The 24,574-nt window shown below is 36.6% G+C and overlaps 2 protein-coding genes across 2 annotated transcripts in view; both read left to right on the forward strand.

The window, feature by feature from the left end:
• LOC107584888 (leucine-rich repeat neuronal protein 1) overlaps positions 1 to 15,934 on the forward strand; it is a 17,003-nt gene extending 1,069 nt beyond the window's left edge. The window contains exon 2 of the mRNA XM_016271656.1: positions 12,880 to 15,934. Coding sequence (XP_016127142.1) covers positions 12,974 to 15,208 — 2,235 coding nt within the window. The 5' untranslated portion in view covers positions 12,880 to 12,973 and the 3' untranslated portion in view covers positions 15,209 to 15,934. The remainder of the gene's footprint in view (positions 1 to 12,879) is intronic.
• A 4,123-nt stretch (positions 15,935 to 20,057) lies between these two features.
• Positions 20,058 to 24,574, forward strand: part of otud5a (OTU deubiquitinase 5a) — a 29,970-nt gene continuing 25,453 nt past the window's right edge. Inside the window, exons 1-2 of the mRNA XM_016271657.1 lie at positions 20,058 to 20,863; positions 22,721 to 22,814. Of these exons, the coding sequence (XP_016127143.1) occupies positions 20,288 to 20,863; positions 22,721 to 22,814 (670 nt within the window). The 5' untranslated portion in view covers positions 20,058 to 20,287. The remainder of the gene's footprint in view (positions 20,864 to 22,720; positions 22,815 to 24,574) is intronic.

A 24,574-nucleotide genomic window follows, 5' to 3' on the forward strand; every position in this document is an offset into this window, starting at 1 on the left:
AAATAGCACAAAGTCTCCTGTGAGGGGTAGGTTTAGGGGTAGGGTTGGTGTAGGGCAATAGCACATACAGTTTGTACAGTATAAAAACCATTAAGCCTATGGGATGTCCCCACTTTTCACAAAAACAAACCTGTGTGTGTGTGTGTATATATATATATATATAGTAATATATTTTTTAGTCCGTCTATTTTTCATTTGGGTCACACTTGATGTTACAGCTTACACAGCAATTACTGAGAAAACTACATGTACTCACTGTGTAATTTTGTCGAGCTGTTTGCATATTATTATTGGTCTTCCTATATTATTGCTTACAGAAATGCAAATCATAACACTGTAATTTAAAGTTTTAAGTGTATGTGTTTGTTTAGAGGTCTTTCTGTCATGTGACAGCCTTTGTACCTTTTTTTCTGAGAGTATAAAGGAGTGTTTAAAAAAATATAGTAAAATAACATCAGAAATGCAGCTGTATTGGTAGAATTTCATATCAGGCACATCTGGAAGATATTATTTAGAAGCAGAAACAATACATCATAAACTATATCATAGTTGACGGCCCAGTTTTGGCAGTGTATCCTCAGTGATGTTTTTTTTTTGTTTAAGTGCCTTGATAGTTCTGTTTGTATGCATTGAACGTATTATTGGTCTTCCTATATTATTGCTTACAGAAATGCAAATCATAACACTGTAATTTAAAGTTTTAAGTGTATGTGTTTGTTTAGAGGTCTTTCTGTCATGTGACAGCCTTTGTACCTTTTTTTCTGAGAGTATAAAGGAGTGTTTAAAAAAATATAGTAAAATAACATCAGAAATGCAGCTGTATTGGTAGAATTTCATATCAGGCACATCTGGAAGATATTATTTAGAAGCAGAAACAATACATCATAAACTATATCATAGTTGACGGCCCAGTTTTGGCAGTGTATCCTCAGTGATGTTTTTTTTTTGTTTAAGTGCCTTGATAGTTCTGTTTGTATGCATTGAACGAAAACGCACAGTTTAATTATAGCTGCTCTAAATAAAACAGCGCAGAAGACCTCTGAAGGAGCAAACCAGGAGAAAATAGCCCATGGGAATATGAGTGAACGTAGCAGAGACAGCACAGGAACCCTTAACACTCATAATGGATGCTTACATCCTCAGTTCATGTGATCTCACTCCATTTGATTACTAAGTACGGATTTATTTCCTTGGGCTGCTTTCCTTGTTTCATATGGCTTAATGATAGCATCCCAGAGTGAGATTTTATTGCCAGATCTTTGTTCAGTAAATTGACATGTTTTGACATGTTTTGGTCTACAGTAGTGGACAATTAGTTATATTTCATTGTGCATGCACCTAATTTTTTTTTTCAATAGTTTATGTATTCCTGAAAATTGAACCCATGTCTTTAGCATTAGTGCTATTCTCTACTATTACCAATATTTATATACATTAAAAAAATAAATCTGTATGTATATAATTTTTTTATATACATATATGCATATTCTTTAAATAAAAAATAATGTATATACATATTCTTTATGTAAAATGATTAACATTAATATATTTTATTGAATTTATGTGTAAAATACAGAGTTGGTGCATGTAATGCATTACTGAGTAACTAATTGCTGTAATTTAATTACTTTTCCCTTTCAAAAGTAAGGGATTAAACTTAATTTTTTCCGTAATTTAATTATCATTAAATTAATCACCATCAAATGTAATTACCATTTAATCAATTGCATTAAATACTGAATTGACTATAGAACTATTCTGTAAATAACAATGGTGGATTTAATATCAATATTTTTAATGTAACCGTCTCCCTTTAATTACTTTATATATAATAGTGTATTATATATGAATTGTATATAATGTATATATATATATATATATATATATAAATATATAATACATACATACACGCTCACACACATACATTTTTTTTTACAAAACTTCCATCTATCTATCTATCTATCAAACAAAACTTCAATTAATAATTATTAATATAATTACAGTTTTCTTGGTGCAATAAGCTCACATTTGTCTGCAAAAAGCATCTTAAAACTTGATAAATTTTATATACAGTATATATATATATATATATATATATATATATATATATATATATATATATATATATATATATATCCTAATGGTGCTCTCTGTAGAGCTGAGGTTGTGTGTTATGTGTGTTGAAGTGTCCCACCTCTGGACCGTGCTGGATGTGGATGCATCTCTCCAGCCTGAGTAGTGAAAGGGTTGCTGCCGATGCTTTGCATAATGCACTGAAGAGTTTGGGCTGTACAGAGTCACGGTTGCAGTAAATTGACATGTTTTGGTCTACAGTAGTGGACAATTAGTTATATTTCATTGTGCATGCACCTAATTTTTTTTTTCAATAGTTTATGTATTCCTGAAAATTGAACCCATGTCTTTAGCATTAGTGCTATTCTCTACTATTATCAATATTTATATACATAAAAAAAATAAATCTGTATGTATATAATTTTTTTATATACATATATGCATATTCTTTAAATAAAAAATAATGTATATATGGTGCTCTCTGTAGAGCTGAGGTTGTGTGTTATGTGTGTTGAAGTGTCCCACCTCTGGACCGTGCTGGATGTGGATGCATCTCTCCAGCCTGAGTAGTGAAAGGGTTGCTGCCGATGCTTTGCATAATGCACTGAAGAGTTTGGGCTGTACAGAGTCACGGTTGCATTAGTTTGGAGAGGTTATTGAGAGCCAGTGGTGCTGTGGGTGGAGAAATGCATCAGGTCTTTTGTGGCCCAGAACATGAAATAACTGTTGGACTTGTCCTTCGGTGAGTCCTCCTGTCTTCTGAGAAATGATTTCAGCTCCATCTCTCTCCATCGCCGTGTGTCTCTGTCGACATTTCAGCTTATCTGTCTTGCTCACTTTCACTCTGTCTCTCTTGTCCCGTCCACTTCCTATCTTATCTTCTTAATCAGAAATGATTCTCGCTTTCACAGGGCACTAAACGTTAAATTGAAGAAAGAAAAAAAGAGGCCAGTGAGAAAGCAGGGTGTACAGCTCCCATCACTTACCATTTAATAACTATTTTTGTATTTAAACATGTTTTCCTTTCAAATGATGATTGAGAATCTGAATAAGCCACGTCCCACAGGAAATGTAATTGGAATGGCAGGAACAGAAATGTACAGTGATTGTTATTAATGATCGTGATTGTTGTCTTTTCAGGCAGCTTCATATGTATGCTCAAAACTAATTTCCCTCAGTGGGACAAATAAAGTAATGTGTATTTCATTAGTCCAACAGTTTTGTGATAAAACATGAATAATTATAACATGATTTTTTCCAAATAATTAGACGGAATTCTCTAAACAAAGTTTTATTTTATATTGATGAACTTTTATTCAAATAATTTTACAGCACCGTATAGTGTCAACCACATTATTTTCATTTGAAATGGACTTTAAAGGGTTAGTTCACCCAAAAATGAAAATTCTGTCGTTAATTACTCACCCTCGTGTTGTTCCAAACCCGTAAGACCTTCATTCATCTTCTGAAAACAATTTAAGATATTTTTGATGAAATCTGAGGGCTCTCTGACCCTCCCATAGACAGCAAGGTTACTACCACGTTCAAGGTCCAGAAAAGTACCAAGATGATCGACAAAGTAGTCCGTGTGACATCAGTGGTTCAACTGTAAAGTTACGAAGCTACGAAAAATACTTTTTTGTGCAAAGAAAACAAAAATAACGACTTTAAGCAATTTGTGGCGCCGCCACACGCTCGCGTCATGATACTGTCATGAACACGCGTCCACAAGTGACGCAGTAGAGACGAAAATGTGGAATAAAATCTTTATTTTTGTTTTCTTTGCACAAAGAAGTATTCTCGTAGCTTCGTAACTTTACAGTTGAACCACTGATGTCACACGGACTACTTTGTTGATCATCTTGGTACTTTTCTGGACCTTGAACGTGGTAGTTACCTTGCTGTCTATGGGAGGGTCAGAGAGCCCTCAGATTTCATCAAAAATATCTTAAATTGTGTTCAGAAGATGAACGAAGGTCTTACGGGTTTGGAACAACACGAGGGTGAGTAATTAACGACAGAATTTTCATTTTTGGGTGAACTAACCCTTTAAGGCTGTGTTTACACTTGTAGTTCGGTTCTCTTGGCTCTTTTGGTCTGGACCAAAAAAGAAAATTATATATTTAGTTCTTGTTTGCTGGTTCATAAGGATAAGGATACGGTAACATAAAATATACTTTTATGAAGTATATTTAGCAAAGTTACCGAGCATCCCAAACAATGCTGTGTGGCTAAATGTACTTATTGTATATGTGTACATATGGTGGCATTTTGACCAGCTGTTAACTCGCATAGAGTTTATAATATGTGTAAAGGAGTCAAAACAGTGCCAGGAATTTCTCTGTACCGCACAAAGATCTGCTGCAATGAGACAGCGGTCCTGATGCCTGTACCGAACTGTAAAGGGCAACAAGAGCCAGGTATGCTTGAGCATTCTGGCCTTTTTAAGGTTGCATCTTGTGACATCACATCCTGTTTTTGGTTTGTTTAGATGTCTTTGAGACATGTTGCATTTATATATCAGTCGAACCACACCAGAGTTAAAAAGGTGGATCTTGGTCTGCTTGTTTGGTGCACAATAAGGCTTGGATGGCATCATTCAAACTTATTCAAATGAACTGCACTAACAGGGCAATTGCACCGTTTATTTTAATCGAACCAAACCTTGTGTAAACAAGCCCTAAAAGGCATTGTCACTTCAATCCTGAATAGCGCACAACCCTGTTTAGTACACGCTGGCTCTTGCCAGAGTTTGCCTGTGTTAGTTTTACAGCCTCAAATATTGCCAAAACTTGTTTGGACTCTCATTCTGACGGCACCCATTCACTGCAGATGATCCACTGGTAAGCAAGTGATGTTATGCTATATTTCTCCAAATCTGTTACAATGAAGAAACAAACTCCTCTACATCTTGGATGGCCTGCGGGTGAGTAAATATTCAGCTAATTTATAAATGTAGGGTGAACTATTCCTTTAACACTCCATGTCACATTACATCACCTGTAAGTTTTGTGCATCACCTGACTTTTATTAGACTGGATTTCTGTTACTTAAACAGTTTGTACTGTGCTGGTTATCCAGTTGAACTGTGATGTATAAGTTGATATTGATAATACATACTGTATTGGTGTGTGAGAAAGTGATGAAGGGTTGAAAAGTAAATGAGGTCATGAGGTGTTGTCAAACTGTGATGGCCCAGATGCATCTTTCATTCACACCAATTAACAGCTTTTCCCCTAAATTTTACCCAATAGCAAAAGGCAAGGATGAAAATTAAAGACCTGCCTGCAGTGCTCTCAATAATTAATAACCCATCCATGAATTTTTCATCGGCTCCAATATGTTTGCAGATGTGAGGGGCTGTGTTCAAGCATGACAAATAAAAAGGAAAGGAACGTGTACTAAAAGAGAGATCAGCCCCAAAGGGTTATCGTTTACACACCATCCTAACCTCCAATCACTGCTGTACTACAGCACATCTTTGGGGAACAACGCCATTGTCTTGCTCTCCATTGTTGTACTTTGCTCTGATGTATGTGGCCGTGTGTACATGTTCATATCATTACATTTTAATGGTTTGCAGTAGCACCTCATTGTTGTATTCTGTGTACATTAGAGAGTGTGAAATGTAGGGCACCTTGTACAGTAAATACAATAGTCGGGATGCTTGTTTGTTTCCAGCAGGCATAATAGCTTTTAAAAGGCAAAGATCTAGCTGTAAAACTTTTGCACCAGACTCGTGAACAGCTGGCTGGATAATCTCTCTTAAATTACAAGCTGAGCCATTCATTCAGTGCACTTCACTTGGTCACTGAGCTGAGTGGCACAACTTTTATAATAAAGACAGTGAATCAAACAACATCTGTCCCAACATAGCGCTTAATAGTGCTCAAGCATTTTTTCAGTTCATTTCAATAATTCGATAATTTCTCAGTTCGTCATGAGGACTTTGGCACATATATAGACACATGCAGTTCAGAGTATTTGTTGTGCGAAACACACACACACACACACACACACACCAGTCAAAAATCAGGAACTGTTCAAACACTATAGTGATTTTTATGTTATGTTTTAAGTGTATGTTTCAGGATGCATGGCTATCATGTAATATTTAATAATTATTTATTTATTTAATAATAATATAAAAGATTTGGTTCGTTTTGGCAGTTAGCCCCTGCTGGTAGATGCTGTAACTTAAAAAAAAAAAAAAAGTATCCGTGTATTCTGACCTATATATCAATATTAATAGAAATTATCTTTTAAATAACAATATGAAGTGCATTTTTTTTTATAAAAACATAAAAACATAGCATTATTAAAGTGCAGTGTTTAGTTTTTGGCTGTTGTTGTTGTTTTGCGAATGATTATATCCTTCTGAACTGGGTAGTTCCCACAGTTTAAAGAGATTAATTTTTTTTTCTGAGGGTAAATTTCCTGTCTATTTTAGTCTGTTTCATCTTCTTTTCCTTTAGGGTCTTATTACTGTAATCTGTCAACTGTGTATTTATATTCCAGATTCACTAAGTCATTTAGGTGATTTTCTCTGTCACTTCATTCAGCTCTTTTCCCAGTTCTCTCTCTCTCTCACTGTGTCTGTATGTCCCATCACACACATATGCAATAGGAAGCCCCAAAGGTTAGTCCTTTTTTCTTCTTCCTGTCAGGTTGCCATGGCATCAGGTAAGGTGGCCCCATTTCCTGCCGTGCAGAGGGGCCGGGGGGTGGGGTGGGGGTTATGTCCAGAACGACCTTCCCAGTATCTAATGCGATCAGACAGGCATGCGAAGTAGTGTCACACGCTACAGCCAGACTGAGACACACACAGAAACCTCCTCCACCCTCTCACACACTCACAAATACGCCACCTTTCTTCATCGCTGAAGGTGATCTGATCTCTGCAGCAGCAGGATGGGCGGCAGCAGGATGGCAGCTGCTGAAGATGATCTGTAAGCGCTTTCATACACTCTTAAAAATAAAGGTTCTTTATTGGCATTTTTGGTTCCATGAAGGACCTTTAACATCCATTGAACATAAAAAAAATCTATCATCTTTCTAAAAATCTATCAAAAATCTATCCATCGCACTAAAGTTTCTTTAGATTATTAAAATAGTCTTCACACCAAGGAAAAAGTTTCTTTTAGGAAATGTTCACTGAAAGGTTCTTTGGGGAACCAAAAATGGTTCTTCGATGGCGTCACTGCAAAAACCTCTTTTGGAATTATTATTTTTAGTAGGAATGAAATTTGTTAAAATCTCAATTGCTTCTTTGAGGCAGCAGTGAGATTAAATAGAGAGCAAAAGAAGACTTGTTGTGTCTGATTTTTATTTTTTATTTTTTTGAGAAAAAGACAATCTGTAGCAGTTCAGAGGAGATATCAACAACATTTTAAACCATACTGAGATTTGCCATGCAAGTCAGAGAGCTCAATATGAACTCAAATATTTCTTATCAAAAACATTAAAATGATCTGAACTGCTAGCCCAATACTGTATGTCAACAGTCATATTTTTGTCTTTTTCTCCCAAGATTTTTTTCCCAGTTGCTCTTAACATGCACGAGTTGGCAGAATGGGAGTTAGCACAAAAGGAACAGAGAAACACTCTAGCCTTAGGCAAGAAATATACGCAAATATGCTAACGTGGATGTAAATGCATGGCACATTGCTGGCATAATAATGGTCTCTTCTGAAAGCATGCACTTGTTTTCTCAGCTGTGTAGTTATTGTTAACTAAAACTAAAACTATTAAATATCATTTTCCGTAAATGAAATAAAGCTAAAATGAAGTAAAATATAAATTTTATAGGAAATTTAAACTTAAAAAACTGAAATAAAATAAGTTTTGAAGTACTAAAATTACTAAAACTTATTAGAAATAAATGAAAGCTAAATAGAAAGATTAAAAATTAATAAAAATGATAAAATCACATAACAAAGTTAACTAAACTATAAAAATGAAAACTAATTCAATAAATATAATATAAATTATACTAATATTAATTAGTATATTAATTGATATTAATATCACTAAATACTATAATAGTAGTATATCAGTAATACTAAAACTGATTTACAGCCTATAGCTTCAGCTTCTATCTACTTGAATAGAGGGAATGGAGAGAGTATACAATGTATGCAATACACATTATATACTGTAAATGCACTATACATTATATAATTTTTTATATAAAAATGGTTTGTCAGAATTCATTTTCAACATATTTCAAATCAGAAATAAAATCAGACACAAATGGTGTCATAAATTGTGACTTTTACACTTAAATCACCCGCAAAAAAATCTCATAATGCACATTTATTATAAGAAGCACAATGTATGATACTGTTGTTATCAGATCTATATATATGTTTCCCCTTCAAGTAGACAGGAGCTGTAGTTGCATGACTGGAAATAGCTGACAAGCCAAGATGGCTACCAAGTGAACAGACTCACATTGGTATTAGAACTTTTCCACTGTTAAATGCTTCTCAGATCAGCATCATTTAGTGAATAACGTACATGATGATAATATGACAAGCAAACGTGAGATTCCATCAACATTTTAATAAATGTGCACACTTTTGGACCACAAGTTCAAACTGGATGTTTACTAAACACTTGACATGACAAATACCAGAGATTGACTCATGATCAAATGGGTATGTGCTTCTTAATTACATTACAAAACTCCTACCTTTGCAATGATATAAAGTTGGTAAAGATGCATGTAATGTTTTAACAGTGAAATATGCATAATAAATGTAAACAAACAGACCCTATGCAACTGTGACTGTAACAGACCTCAGCACTCAAGGTAATTATAGAGTTAATTCATATGGATGTGCCATTAAACCAAGTGTTTTATTGGTCAGAAAGCTGCCATAAACATGTTTATATAATTTAACTTGCTCAGCATGATTCTCATGAGAGTAGTTGACCTGAAAGAGAGAACACCGTTTTTGCTAATGTAAGCTATAGCCTACACCCTTTGCTGGGATTGTATACCTGTATTGTGTTATGAATTGTTGCGTTTGCATTCACATACTTGTGTAAAGCAAACCTACAGTATATTGCGCCATTAGGGTTTCAAGATCTCAATTGCCTTTGTGATTCCCAATAGCTTTGTTTCCAAAGAAACAGAACTGGTTGTACGAGTGTAGAAGTGGCTCTGGTGTTGTTAAAATTGGATCATTCCTACCTGAACCACTCGTCAACAACCTAATGCGAGAGATTGCATGCTCAGTATGAAATGCTTTGGACTTTTATGCACCAATACGTTGTGACAGCACAAGTCTTTGAGGTACATCAGACGTTTGAGGCTCTTTGCAGCAAAGCGGGACACACCCCACCCGTCTGACTGTCCCCTCCCCCGTCTCATCTCGCCCCTCTTCAACACACCTCTCAGGGGAGTTAATTTGTGTTCGACGCATGGAAAGATCAGAGTGTGGAGGGGGGTGATTGAGGGTGGGTAATTTTTTCCCCATCTTGTTTTCATTTCCAGAGCCGGTGCCTTCTGAGCGCCGTGTCCATGTTTAGCCTTTGTTCTGAGAATTTTGAACAGGCCTATCGCTGCACTCGCGAGAGCGCTTTACACAGGCTGAGCAGATTAAAAGACCTCAAGACTCAATGGAATAGGCAGCTCATGTCTCTGTGAAAGTGTTGGATTGGCTTGTTTTACAGCTGCCACACGTGGGTTTGTCTGTTGCGGCTTGCTATTGAAAGCACACAATCTGAAGTCATGATTCATCGTGGTAAGCCATGAATCATCGTGGTAAATACCATAGTACTTTTTTGGTATTGTGAAGGAGCTCTTCCCTTACAAAAAACAAAAATATATGTACTGGAAAATATAATGCAATATATTAAACAATGCATTTCAACATATGGGAACTAGTATACTACAGTATATGGATGTAAGGCAAGGCAAGTTTATTTATATAGCACATTTCATACACAAAGGTAATTCAAAGTGCTTTACATAAATAGGAATAAAAAATAATCATAAAATAATCACAAGAAATAAAAATAGAGAATAAAAATGATTTATAATGTGTTTAAAATGAATTATAAATAATTCATTATAAGAATATGCATGAATTATAAAGAATTTATTACAAGAATAATACAAAAACGTTATGACTATATACTGATGCATTTAAAAATATATAACAATGAATGCAATGAAGAGCACATGTTCATGAACTTTTATCTCACTTTATTGTTTGCATAGTTAAGTTATACATTTCATATATGAAAATCAGAAGAAGCTTCCAGTACACAGAGACAACAACAACACACACACACACACACACACACACATATATATATATATATATATATATATACATACATATAAACAGAAATAGACAAATGTGTATGTACTGTACAGTTGTGGTGTCTAGATGGAAAATAATATAATTTACAAGGAATGGAATAAGATGCAGAGTACATAAAAGGGGTATTGCACATCTTTTTATTGAAGAGAGAACATTTAACTCTTCATGAGGTAGATTGCCTGGGGGAAGAAACTTTACTTGTGCCTGGCAGTCCAGTTGTAGCGCCAGCCAGATGGTAAGAGTTCAAAAAGGAGATGGCTTGGATGTGAGGGATCCAGAGTGATTTTCTGAGCCCGTTTCCTCACTCTGGATATACAGATCTTGAAGGGTAGGCAGGGGAGCACCAATAATCCTTTCAGCAGTCCGAACCGTTCTCTGTAGTCTTCTGATATCTGATTTTGTAGCTGAGCCAAACCAGTCAGTTACTGAAGTGCACACAGTTATTTAATATACATGAAATAATTTTATATATTGATTGTTAATATATAGGGAAATATGTGTAAGGGTTCATTACCATGGTTTCACCACAGTAAGTTTGTGTTAAGGTCGGATGGGCAGTTAGTAAACAGATGTTCAGTATTGAATCAGGCTCACAAAATCCCTGTCCTCTTAGTGTTTAGTATGTGACATAACAGAAAGGGAAGTTGTGCATCATTGCATCACTGGATCTATTCTAATGTGCAGTCAGGATGTGTGATTTGTGAGAGACAAAACTTTGTTCCTCTCAGTGATGTGCTTTGAACAAAGTTGTTGTTACACATGGTTCACAATATAAATGTCACTTTCCATCCGCTCAGTACACCGTCATTTATCAGCTTTCATTTGAAATGTGTCATATATCGGTGGTTCCCAACTGTTTTTTCTTCTGGACCCAGATATTAGATTGGGTATCAAGTGGTGACCAAAAACAGAATGTATTAATATTACAGTGTGCCAATAATTCACCACTCAAAACAAATTAGTCTTAGTTATATTTTGTTTTATAATGAATATTTTGTTCATCATTTTCAAGGATGAGGGCATGTCACACAACCTGTCCTTGTAGGCATTTGACTAGCTTCTTCTGCATTTATGCTTTTGACTCTGATTCCATGAACTGAACTGATTAAATCTGTTCATGCATTCCTTGGGAATCAAACCCATGACATTTGCGTTACTTTATATTTGAACTACAATGACACTACAAGTTACAGATTAATTTGTGTCAACATATTGCAGAGTTTGATCGAAAACACAGCCTTAAAAAATTGTTAAGTCTATTTATCTGTCTATCCTAACTATACACAAGTTAATGATGAGTTTTTTTCTTTTTTTCCCATCAGTACAATTCTATGACCTACCAGTTGAGAACCACCGTCAAGAATCTTCTAAACTCAGTATTGCTGTTTGTTCTTATTAATTCTGTTGATCTTCATCTTCATTTAAGGATTTGTGAAAACATATGGTAGCACTTTTAGATTTTTGTAGTTTAGTGTCTGTGTGAGTCATACTGTAAGACTTATTAACAGCTCACAGTCTTCGGTTCTTCTCTTGCACCTCCTGCCAGTTAAATTCAGCTCATTAGCACTGAGCGGCAATCAGGGGAGCGATGCATTACAGACCCTGGCATAGTGGGAGATCAAACAGTAGTCCATCACTAAAGGCTCCTGTTTGAGCTCCTGGTATATCTCTTTTTTTTTACATTGTAAAAAAGATGAAGACAAACGCCACTGTGCATTCTTGTATGTAGGTTGTTTTCACTCCAAATGCCTTGGTTATTGCAGAAGATTGAATATGTGTCAGGTGGTGCTAAACAAATTCGATAGTAGCCAAAATGCTTGAGGCTAAAATATGTTCCTGAGATCTCAAATGCCTCTGGCCTGGAGATATTTTGTCCGTTGGATGTTTAGAGTGTGATAAAGTGCTTGGAATCTGTTTTATTGCATTGGTGTTCATTTGGCTTTTCCCCTGTACAGTTACAGCCCCTCTGAGAGAAGTTACAAGATTGTGCAATTCTTCCAGGCGCACTTACATTTACAGGAATATGGTATTGAGACGTACGGTGCAGCACACTCAGGCTTTGATGTGTGGCTCCTTTCATGTGTTTGTCGGAGCCTGTGCTTGGCAGGTGTATTTTTGCATGCAGGCCGGAATTATCCTGCATACTCGCTAACAATTGATCCCTGTTTGACTAGAAAGAGAGATGACTGAATAATCAATTATCAGAGGGATCTCTGAGCACTGGCAGAGAAACGAAGTGTAGAATATTAAAAATGTCAATTCTGGATATTTAGTCATTGCAAAAAATGATGCTTTGGTTTGTTTGTGTGATCTTAAGGAGAGCAGAAATTGCTGTCTTTATGTTTAATATGCCTTCTGGAACTGATGCTAATAAATATCACATCTAAAGTTGCCGTTAATGTCATTTGCACTCGACTAGCATCAAATAATCTGCATGATTTATAAGTCTTCTTTCTTTTTCATTTTGCAGGGCTGGATGAGAAAATTCCTGTCTTCCATTTTGTAGCAATCTTCCCTCCAACTGTCAACTACCTACTGGGCGCAACACTCTAGAGATCCTCAATATGGAGAAAACGGCCATTTCCACTTCACTGCTCACAGTCTGTTTCGTTTTGGCTATGTGCCGCTGTTCCCTTGCAGTTCCCTTCTGCCCTGCCCAGTGTGTCTGCGAGACCCGCCCATGGTACACACCTCAGTCGGTCTACCATCAAGCCAAGACTGTTGACTGCAACGAACTCCATTTGAGCAAAATCTCATGGAATATTTCAGTCGATACTCAGGTGCTGCTTCTTCAGAGCAACAATATCTCCAGGGTAACCTCAGAACTCCAGAGCTTGGTAAACCTCACGGAACTGGATCTCTCCCAGAACCACTTCACACAAATCCAAGACGTTGGCTTGAGTAACCTAACCCAACTGGTCACACTTTACCTTGAGGAAAACCAAATTAAAGAGTTACCTGATATGTGTCTAAAGGATCTAGTCAACTTAGAGGAGCTTTATATTAATCATAATCAGATATCTTCTATTGGTCCTAATGCATTTTCAGGCTTGGGGAACCTGTTGAGGCTTCACCTTAACTCTAATAAGCTTATGGCGATAGATAGCCGTTGGTTTGAGTCTCTACCCAACCTTGAGATCCTAATGATAGGGGAAAATCCCATTCTTGGACTGCAAGATATGAACTTCCACCCCCTCTCTAAATTGCACAGTCTGGTTCTCGCGGGAATGGGGCTCAGGGAAATACCAGAGGGTGCTTTCCAAGGATTAGACTACCTTGAGAGTCTCTCGTTCTTCGATAACAAGCTCACGGCTGTGCCAAAGAAAGCCCTGCGTGTTCTACCGAGCCTCAAGTTTCTCGACCTTAACAAGAATCCCATAATCCGTATACAGAAAGGTGACTTCCGAGACTTTCCCCACTTAGAGGAACTCAGTCTGAACAACATGGAGGAACTTGTGGCGGTTGAGAGGGGCGCATTCTCTAACTTACCACAAATGGCAAAATTGGAGCTCTACAACAGCCCTCACCTGTTCTTCATAGACCGAGCTGCTTTCCTGAAAATGCGTGGCTTGCGCACCTTACTGATCCACAATAACAACCTCATGCTTTTGCCCCATGAGATTTTATCTGCTTTCCCCAGTCTGGATGAAATCAGTCTTTATGGCAACCCACTCAGGTGCGATTGTCTCGCCAACTGGGGGCCCATCCTGGGCAACCAATCAAGCCTCAAAGTTCTGGAGCCCCAAATAACTCTTTGTGACTCCCCACCACATCTTGTTGGCCAATCCCTTCAGGAAGTGGTGTCTGCAAGTTGGAATGGGGCAAGCAACACCTGCCTGCCTCTAATTTCTCAGCATGCCTTCCCTCCACAGCTCAACGTCACCTTAGGACAGCTTCTAACACTCAACTGCTGGGCCGTGGCAGATCCAGCACCTCAGTTTTACTGGGTGACACCCACAGGGGACAAAGTCACTTCTGAAGCTGTTTCACCATCCTCGAATGAGGGAGAAGGAATGCCGAAGAAGCATCGGATGCAAGACCAAGGTGCTCTAGAGATCCCACATGTCGAACCCGAGGATGCTGGTCTCTACACTTGTGTTGCTTGGAATGCAGAGGGAGCCGACACAAGAAGTGTCTCTATTTATGTGAATAGGAGCAACTGGCATGGTGGACACCCTATTGGAGGTCATCAAGGGGTGGTGAACACCCCTGGATCCTTATTAATCCTGGCAAAAATCATCCATGCCCAGTCTGTGGTGCTCGAATGGAAGGTGCACCCATCTGCTGCATCCTCCAGCCATGAAGTGTCACAACCCAAGTGGCTCAGCGCTACAGTAAAAATTGACAACCCGCAGATCAGCTACACGGCGATGGTCCCTGTAGATGTCCAAGAGTACAACCTCACTCACCTCCTACCTTCCACGGAATACCAAGTTTGCCTGACCATGGCTGGCACTGAGCAGACCCAGCACTCTTGTATCAACGTGACCACCAAAGAAGCCAGCTTTGCCGTGGAGATGGTTGCCCAGCCAAACAACGTAGCCCTTGCGGCAGTCATGGGCTCAATGTTCGCCATCTGCATCATGGCTCTGTTGGTGTTCTACATGGGATGGCGCATGAAGCAGAAATCTTGTCACCACTCTCTTAAGAAATACATGCAGCACACCACTTCCATTCCTCTGAACGAACTCTACCCACCACTTATTAACCTCTGGGAGAATGAGACGGAAAAAGAGAAAGAGGGCACCGTTGACCCACAGAACTCACAGATAGACACTTCAAAAACGTACATGTGGTAGCTGCACAACAGAAAGTAGATAGAAGAGACATTTTAAACAGTATATGTACTGTGTTGTACATAAATGACAAGTATGTATTATTGATTTGTCATTGTGAAAGATATATGTATTTTTAGATTGTACACTTCAATGCCAAGCACACTTGGTTGCAGTTGTGATTTGTTAGACATCCAACAGACGTGGGCAGCAAAACACATTCTATGGTTTTGCATTGCATTGTATTTTCTGAAACTAATTCAACGTTAAGCATGCCAATGTGTTAATAATTGATATAATTTTTTCATTCTATATCAGCACTAAGCAAGCTAATACACTAACACAGATCAACACTATTTATATTGCCTCCCACATATCAAATGAAGTCACATGCCATCAGATTCTGGAGATTTTGCATGGAACGTTTGCATGATATTTTGGTGCTAGCAGGGAGTTTTTTCCTAGTTTTCTCACTTCTAAAAATACACAGGTGTAAGAAGGTGACATGCACGCACTCGTTGCTCTCATTTGTCTTCAGCTCGTCACATTTGATCACCTGCATTGTAATGAAAATAATATCTAAACCAAACCTGTTTCTGCAAACTAATTAGCTGTCATATACAATTAATATCTGGAACACAACTGCGCAGTGCTTATTTATTCTTGCATTGTTAAATAACTATTTATGAAAGAGTGTGTGAAAATGGCTGTGTTTATTAGCACTGTCTGAAAATGTATTTCATATTTGATTGAAAAAAAAGATCATTAGACTATAACGATCATGTGGTTCAAATGCCTGACATTTACTTGCAGACATTCACCAATTGCTAACAATGAAGGGGCCATTCTATGCTTTGTACCTCATCATGCGCTTGGCGTTTTGATTACCGAGAGATTGCTTCAGTTCTCAGTTAAACATGTTGCCAAACTCAATATTCACACAATTCTAAGTGTGTGTGGAGAATGAGAACTGAATTGAATGAAAATTAAAAAAGAATCAATGTTGTTTTTCTCCTCATAGATGAATTAAAGGCACAATATGTAAGATTTTTTTATTAAAATATCCCAAAACCACTAGAACAGTGTTATATATTTTGCTGACTTGTGTACTTACATTATCCCAAATGTTTCGAAGAATGTTTAAATCCAGAGAAATGAGCAATTTTAACTAGTGTAACGGATCGTGTCCATAGTGTCATTGTGTCGCCTGCCAATGACGTCATAACCCCTCGATTGTTTTGTAGAAAACATGGAAGACGCTTTAATATGTTGTGCGTTTTATTAGACAGGTGACGGACAGAGTAGCATTATAACAGAACTTTCAAATGTATCTAGTATGATAAAACAGCGCTGCTTTACCCCACATACGCACGACCGGAAGGAGCGGAAGCGGTCGACTGTGGCATAATAAAAGCTCCGCTGCTTTCGAGCCGTGTGTCACGCTCGATCAGCGGCCTCGGCTGTGGGGATGAAGCGATCACTGCATCATCAAACTACACCTTTGTCGGTTTGTTTATTTTGAATACGCGTCCTCCAATGGCGAAAATTACATATTGTGCCTTTAACCTTTAAAATACACATGCCACTTTGAAAAGAATATTTGATTAATTTTTTCAAGTTCTGACATGTTTAAACCTGTTATTTGTGCATAATCCTGCATCATATTGATTTATATAAACGTTATGCAAGACACATGCTCATGTAGGCCTATGGTTCTTCTGTTGTGTATCAGCAAATTACATCTATCCGAATATTGATGAATATAACCAAATTCAATTTTTCATATATCAAAAGTGTTCTTTAAGGGTTTACCTTTACAGGTGCACTCAGTAATTTTCCCCCATTAAAAACGTTGCAACCCTAAAGAAATGATTATTATTTTTGAAAAACATTAAATAAAGACTCCAGCCAAATTGGTAGCTTAATAAAAGCTTTTTTTTTTTTTTTTACATGGACATCACATGACCAGATGTAATCACCAGATATAATACTAATTACTGTATTGTGAAAATGTACCTGTTTTCTGATAGTGTCGCTCACAAGATTCATTTATTGTTGATGAGTGTGACTAGTGCATTTAGCTTTAGCATGATGCTGCATCCACATTGCTAAATGTCACTGTACTGTAAGTCCAATAAGGCTGTCAGTGCAACATAAACAAATGAAAAATAAATTACTGGGTGCACTTTTGTTATGTATTATTTGAACCAAAGATGAGACACATTTTCAATAGTTCAATAGTCACTGTCAATGAGATGTCATGGTATATTTAGCTCTAAAGTACAGTGAGGGAAAATATCTATCATATACAACACTTCTTGATTTTCTTGATTTTTCTGCTCAGTTTTTGAGCTATTTGTTGCAAGTGTTGTTTTTTGGTATTTTATGCTGGATAACATTTTCTTTATTTTAGTTTCTAATTTAAGGGGATAGAAAATGCACTCATGTTCATACAGACAACGTCTAGAATTGACATGTGAGCAGTCAGTTCTAATGTGAAATGTTGTTCATACAGATGTCACATGTTTTTAAGATGTTCCTTCATCACTGCCTGTAAATCACATTGTGTGTTATTACTGGCAGAAGAGCAGAGATAATGTCACCTTAGATTAAGCATTAAATGTATCACTACAGCTCTGTCCTCTAGTGGTGGAGGACACTAATGACGTCTCACAAGATTTACTGTATCTCACTGAATAGCAGGGTATTTTGTAATAGAGGAATATTATTGTTATATTTCAATTAAGTCAACAATAATGGTTTTACACTGTTAAGGCGTGTTGTGACGTCCGTGCGCAGTAGTTCAGGAGAAATGTCTGTCTGAAGAAACATTTGAGAGAAATAAACACAATATCACTACAACTATACAGTTTCTCTTTTTTGTTTTCCCTTGAAGATTACTCTTTTTGTTCAAATATATCTATAACAGTGCTTTGATCTCTTGCTTGTTCTCTTTTAGATTATGTTTATAACCAGAGAAGATTTCCCCTTAAAGCAAAAAGGGACTAGATCACTGCACAGTGTACAGTAAATGTGTAATGTAATATGTATAACAATTTTTTATAAGATCAATGGAAATATAAACAAATTTCACAGTTCCTCTAGAGATGCATTTTACCCCAGCATAACATGATTAATCGTTAACTTTTAATTATGATCCATAAATTAATTTATCAGTTAGGTTTTAAACTTTTCAATATAAGAACTTATTAGAAGTTCTAAATCGATACATAAACACAGATATGTATGAAATAAACACAATTACATTTTGATCTATTGAAAAACATTATTTCAAGGGTTTATAAGTATTGAAGGAGCTTTTATTGTCTTCTCTTTCTGAAATATAAAATGTCATCTCTATTCTATTCTGTTTAGTACTGTAGAGTAATTGAAACATACACAGCATTACAGAAGCACGCAAAACTGGTTGAGGTGCTGTAAAATAATATTTTATTAATTTTCAAACATAGAATGTAAAGTGCAATGGCTTGTGCAACTGCAGTGTTTGATTTTAAAAAGACCAGAAAGTTAACATGAAGCACAACTGTTTCAGTGTTTTTACTATAATGTACTATAAGCTACAATAATAAGTGTCCAAGAAGCATTTGAACACACTGACCAAAATTAATATATAAATGTTGTTGCATTAGAACACAAAATATGAAAGGATCCAGCATTTATTTAAAAGAAAGACAGTACAAGCACATCGCTTTTTAAAAAATTCATAGATATATTGCATTCAGAAAAATGTTCATTACAAAAGTAAAATCGGTTGCAAATGTTTCACTTTGACTTTAACGCTTGAACTTTAATGCGGTTAAACCTCATTAGGGTTATACTTTGAAATATAACCCTCATAAAGCATTCAAAATCTGTATACTATTTTCGGATTCATATTTTCATGCTGCAATGGTTCGTCAGTAGGTGTACATATTCATGTCTATCAAGTATCATCAGTTTCATAAGTGCGTGACATACGGGGAGATCATTTTACAAAAAGTATTTTTGACACCTGATGGTAGCCTACTCACACAAAACATGTAAAAAAAATTATAAATTAAATTAAATTAATCTTAAGTGGTTATGTCTTAAAAAATAATTGTAAATAAATCTGCAAATGAATGAATGATGTGAATTTTGAGAATCTTAAAGCATTTGCAAATATTCGTTTCCTTACTAAAAACTAAGTATTTTTTAATTAATTATGTATCTCTTCCAGATCAAAATGGACTCAAATGTATTATTGCGTTATGAGGGTTAAAATATTTTTTACACTGTAAAAAACACTCTTTTTTAATATTACTGGAGTATGTTTTACAGCATTCATTTTTTTCTATTGCAAAATTTCACGTTTAATTCAATGTTACTTGCATTATTTGTGAAATTTACTAGCAATTTCTAAGTGAAAATCACTTCCATATCATTTTTGACATTGTACAGCTATAAATTCATAAGCATACTAGCTGTAAAATGGTAGGCCTATGTGAAAACATGACCTGGGTTTTACCCATTTGAACTGATTCCTAGATTACCACGTCAAATCCCATTTTTAAAATGATAATATTATCTGAAGACAAAGGTATTTGGCATTTTATGATTATCAGGGTGTCCAAAAGTAATGGATCTGAAATGGCTCCACTTGGTAGTGATGCAGTGATTTGAATTCCTGTCACCATTTTATTCGGGTTTAATAAACACTCATAATAAACAGATTATAGGCACTAAATGCCAGAGGTGGACTCTAGTTATTGGACCATAAAATGCTGACCAGCAAACAAAATACTCGAATGAATGAATGAACGAACAATTCAACGGTCAGCTTCTGGAGCAGAGCACAGTAGAGGCGGAACAAGCAGCGAGACGGAAATGACGTGCCGGTGCCGTCAGCTGTATGTTGATGTTGTGTGGCAACAGCAGGACAGAGGGACGGAAGACGGTTTGTTTTTGTTCTGTTATCCGCCGTTTTCTCCCTCAAAACCACCTCATATTGAATTAAATTCGCTCCGGGGTGACAGGAGCGAGTATTACGACTTAAAAGACGCCCGAGTTTAAATGTTAAAACGCGTTCAGAGTCGTTAAAACGGTCACCCTCCCTGAGCGGTCATGACGATCCTGCCGAAGAAGAAGCCGAACTCATCGGTCGGTGTGTCTGATCACCCCGACGACCCCGACCGCCGGACCGGCTCCGACCCGCACCAGCACCAGCACTCCCACGGGGTCCGGCCAGGTGCGAGGCCCCGCGCTTCCCCGCCACCCTGGTCATATCAAGCCGCTCCGCCGCCGTCCAGAGAGGACAGGCGGACTGAATCCAGCTCCCGGCCGCAGCAGGCCTCTCCTCCGCCGGTGGGCGCCGGGTCTCCGGTTGGCCCGGGGGATGCGACAGGGATGGCGTGCGTGTCCGGGGGCCGGGCGGAGCTGTCAGGTGGGGTGGGCTGTGGAGGTGGGATGGGAGGGTGCTGCTCGGGGCCTGGGCTCAGTAAGAGGAGGAGACAGGCGAGCTGCTCCGGTGGGGTGGCCGGTGGAGGGACCGGTCCCGGGGCGACAGGGGGAGGAGGCGGCGGCAGTGGAGGAGGAGGAGGTACCAGTCCCGAGCAGGAGGAAGGAGCCGGGTATAACAGTGAGGATGAGTACGAGAATGCTTCGAGACTACAGTCAGAGGATCCAGCGACTGTTGAACAGGTATGTGGATGGATGATGTCAACAATAGATATGTCGATAGACAGAAGGATAGACAGAATAATGAATGAATGTATGTATGTGTGTATGTATGTATGTATGTATGTATGTGTGTGTGGATAGATAGATAGATAGTTAGAATGATAAGATAGCCTGGACTGATAGATAGTTGTACAGACAGTTAGATAATGAAATGATGGATAGATAGATTAAATGAGGATGGATAGACAGAAAAACAATATATAGATAGACGGACAGATAAACATACTGATGCAGATACTGTATAACTGAAGATGCATAATGTCAATGACATAAAATGACATGATAAATTATCAGAATGAGCTTTATTGCCAGGTATGTTTTCACATACAAGGAATTTGTTTTCATGACAGAAGCTTCTGCAGCTTTATGAAAGACTTGTGGCAGTTTTATATGCAAAGCATTAATTGCTTTGTCTCTCAGTATAAAGATGTAATGCATGTTTTCCATTAGACTGCACTCAGCATGCATGGTATTACGGAGGTTTGTCTAAAATCTGTGTTTTCCATTTTATTCATTTTGTTTGTTTGTTTTATTCTGTCTAATGAAATGAAAGAATAAAGCGTTAACCATGTATTCAATCTTCTAAGACGTAAACAAATGAAAATATAGCAATTAATTTACAATAAAACATTGCATTTTTATTCTTTGTCATATATGATGTTGCACAACAGAACAGTATAAATTAAAACATGGATTAAAAATATGGTTGTATGATATTCCTTCTAATAACAATATTATTACTGGTTACTATTAATAATAATAATTTAATAATTAAGTATTATTAATTATTTCTGCTGTGTAATAGGCTGTTATATTAATCCATTCATGATATTGTAAAGAAAAAATGTAATAAATCGCTTCTGAAACAACTTTCAGATTCAGTTTTGACACCATACTGGTATGTAAAGGCCACATTTCATGATCTTACAAATTCCCAGTAGATAAAATCAATGCCTGTCTTACATTTTTACATTCTTATAAAGGAGTTACTTTATTCAACTCCTATTTATTAAAAGTACAGTGGGTTGCAAATTGTTCATGTTATGATAAACATTAATGCTTTAACTTTAATAGATTAACGTTGTTAGGTTTATACTTCAGATTACTATCTTATCCTCATATAAATTCATAAACACTTTTGCTGTGAAATTATATACTGTCTGATACATGACTTGGGTTTTCTAACATTTTTAAGAGTTTCAAGACTATTACATTGTTTTTGCATTTTCAACAAAAAGAGAGACAGATAATGAGGCATTTGGCCATTTGTATAAAGCTGTTCAGTCATAACATATATTTGTATGGCTATTTCATTTTAGATTTCCCTATGAAACATTTAGAACTTCATTTGTGAGTAGAATCATATCTGGTCAACATTACTTGAAGAGTTTTTTTATACAACACAGATTGTAGTGACCATTGGTGTTACTATTATTATTATTATTTCTATGATCGTTTGAGAAATGCAACCCCTTTTAATCATATCCAAACCTATCTTTGCCCAAACATTGATCATTGTTTATAAATTTTATAATGATTGAAGAAAACACACATTATTGGTGTCATCTCCAATTCATGATCATTTGTGACCAACCAAGTTTGGTCAATAAACATGACCTTGTTTGTCTATAGGAGTTTTGATGCTGCTTGTGCATACTAATGTGAGCTGCCTTGTGATGCTCTTGACAATTTGAGAACTTTAGCTGTGCAAAATAAATGGTACCAACAATAACTTTCGCATTAGAAGTCTGTCTGTTTATCGAGCACATTATAATAAGCCCCCACTGTGTCTATTCTGAAATTCTGCCTCTTTTACAGCAGGAACACTGGTTTGAAAAAGCGCTCGGGGAAAAGAAAGGGTTTGTCATCAAAAAAATGAAGGAAGATGGTGCCTGCCTCTTCAGAGCTGTTGGTGGGTACATTATTAACCACCTTATGTTCACTTGAAGTCAAAAGATTTAGTAGATGTTATCTAATTCATCTATTGACCATCATCTAGAACCTGATTGACATTTTCAGCTTGGCATAATGCTATCTTAGTTTTGCGTGTGTGTGTGTTAGGGCTGCACGATTATGACAAAAATCATAATTGTCGATTATTCTCTTGGAATTGTAATTGCGGTTATTAATTACGATTATCACAATTTACATTGAATGATGTTTATACCATTGTTTGATGCAACTGCATGCCGTATTTGTATTTTGAAAAACCTTTAGTGCTTTTCTATAGTATTAAAGGGGTCATACGATGCGATTAAAATTTTTCCTTTCTCTTTGGAGTGTTACAAGCTCTTGGTGCATAAAGAAGTTCTGTAAAGTTGCAAAGACTAAAGTCTCAAATCCAAAGAGATATTCTTTATAAAAGTTAAGAGTCAGCCACGCCTACCTAAAACGGCTCGTTCTAACACGCCCCCACATGTCTACCTCACTATGTGAGAAGATTTGCATAACACCACCCAAATGTTCACGCAAAGAAAGAAGGCGTAACTTATAGTATTGTTGTTGCCGCCGCCGTCATGTCGTGAAGTGCTGTGTTTCGTTGTGAAAGCGAAACGACTTTGTTTGGCCTTCTAAAAGAGGACGATATCCGCTTCGTCATGCCTAGAGCTGATCGTACAGCAGGGGGGAAAACGAAACTTTTTTCTGTTTACTGAACAAGTTGCTCTTTCTTTAAATACATTCAGGAATAGTTTACATTTTCTTAGTGATAAAAAGCTACCTCAGCTTATGCTTAAAACTATAGGGAGCCCTTTTACATTATAATGTTACAATTAGGCCTAACAACTTAACCCAAACTTAAATTTAATTGCTATTTATTTTTAAATAGATGATCAACACTCAACTTAATTTTTTATTTTTTTTAAAAACCGCATAAACACATTTCATTACACCAAATACACAAAATAATGTTCTTTTTAGCAGCATCATATGACCCCTTTAAGCCTTCAAATGTCAAATATACATCGGATTGGTTTCTTCAAGTTATAAAAAAAAGTAAAAATATGAATGGTATTATAATGTTACTAATACTAAAACTAAAACAATGGAAAAACCCTTAAGATAACATGTAGGAAAAAAAACATATCTTAAGCGTGCAGAATAACATAAGTGGACTTTGATCGATTAATTGCCGCTTTGAACTATTACGTAATTGTGGCATCCATAATTGTAATCGCAATTAGAAATTCGATTAATTGTGCAGCCCTAGTGTGTGTGTGTGTACTGTATAGTAAGATTTATATTACAAAGGCTTTGTTTGCTACTGTATCTGAAATATTGAAGTATTCATACTGCACAAAGTATGCACATTTACTATATGCACAGAATTCCCAGAAGACCTACTACTTTTGGTAATATGTGCTATTTTGCAGCAATACTATATCACACAATGCAATGTGCTTAACTTAACCTTCAATTTCCTTTGTGACAAATTTAATAATAATATAATCTGTTTTGATTTGTTATGATCTGTACACTACTCTATGTACACTACTGTTCAAAAGTTTAGGACCGATAAGGTTTTTGAAATGTTTTTGAAAGAAGTCTCTTATGCTCACCAAATCTGCATTAATTTGGTCAAAAGTACAGTAAAAACGGTAATATTGTGAAATATTATTACAATTTAAAAAATTATTATTTCTATTTGAATATGTTTTACAATATAATTTATTC

The sequence above is a fragment of the Sinocyclocheilus grahami genome, unplaced genomic scaffold, assembly GCF_001515645.1.
Source record: "Sinocyclocheilus grahami isolate Dianchi unplaced genomic scaffold, SAMN03320097.WGS_v1.1 scaffold64.1, whole genome shotgun sequence".
In the NCBI taxonomy this organism is placed as follows: domain Eukaryota; kingdom Metazoa; phylum Chordata; class Actinopteri; order Cypriniformes; family Cyprinidae; genus Sinocyclocheilus; species Sinocyclocheilus grahami.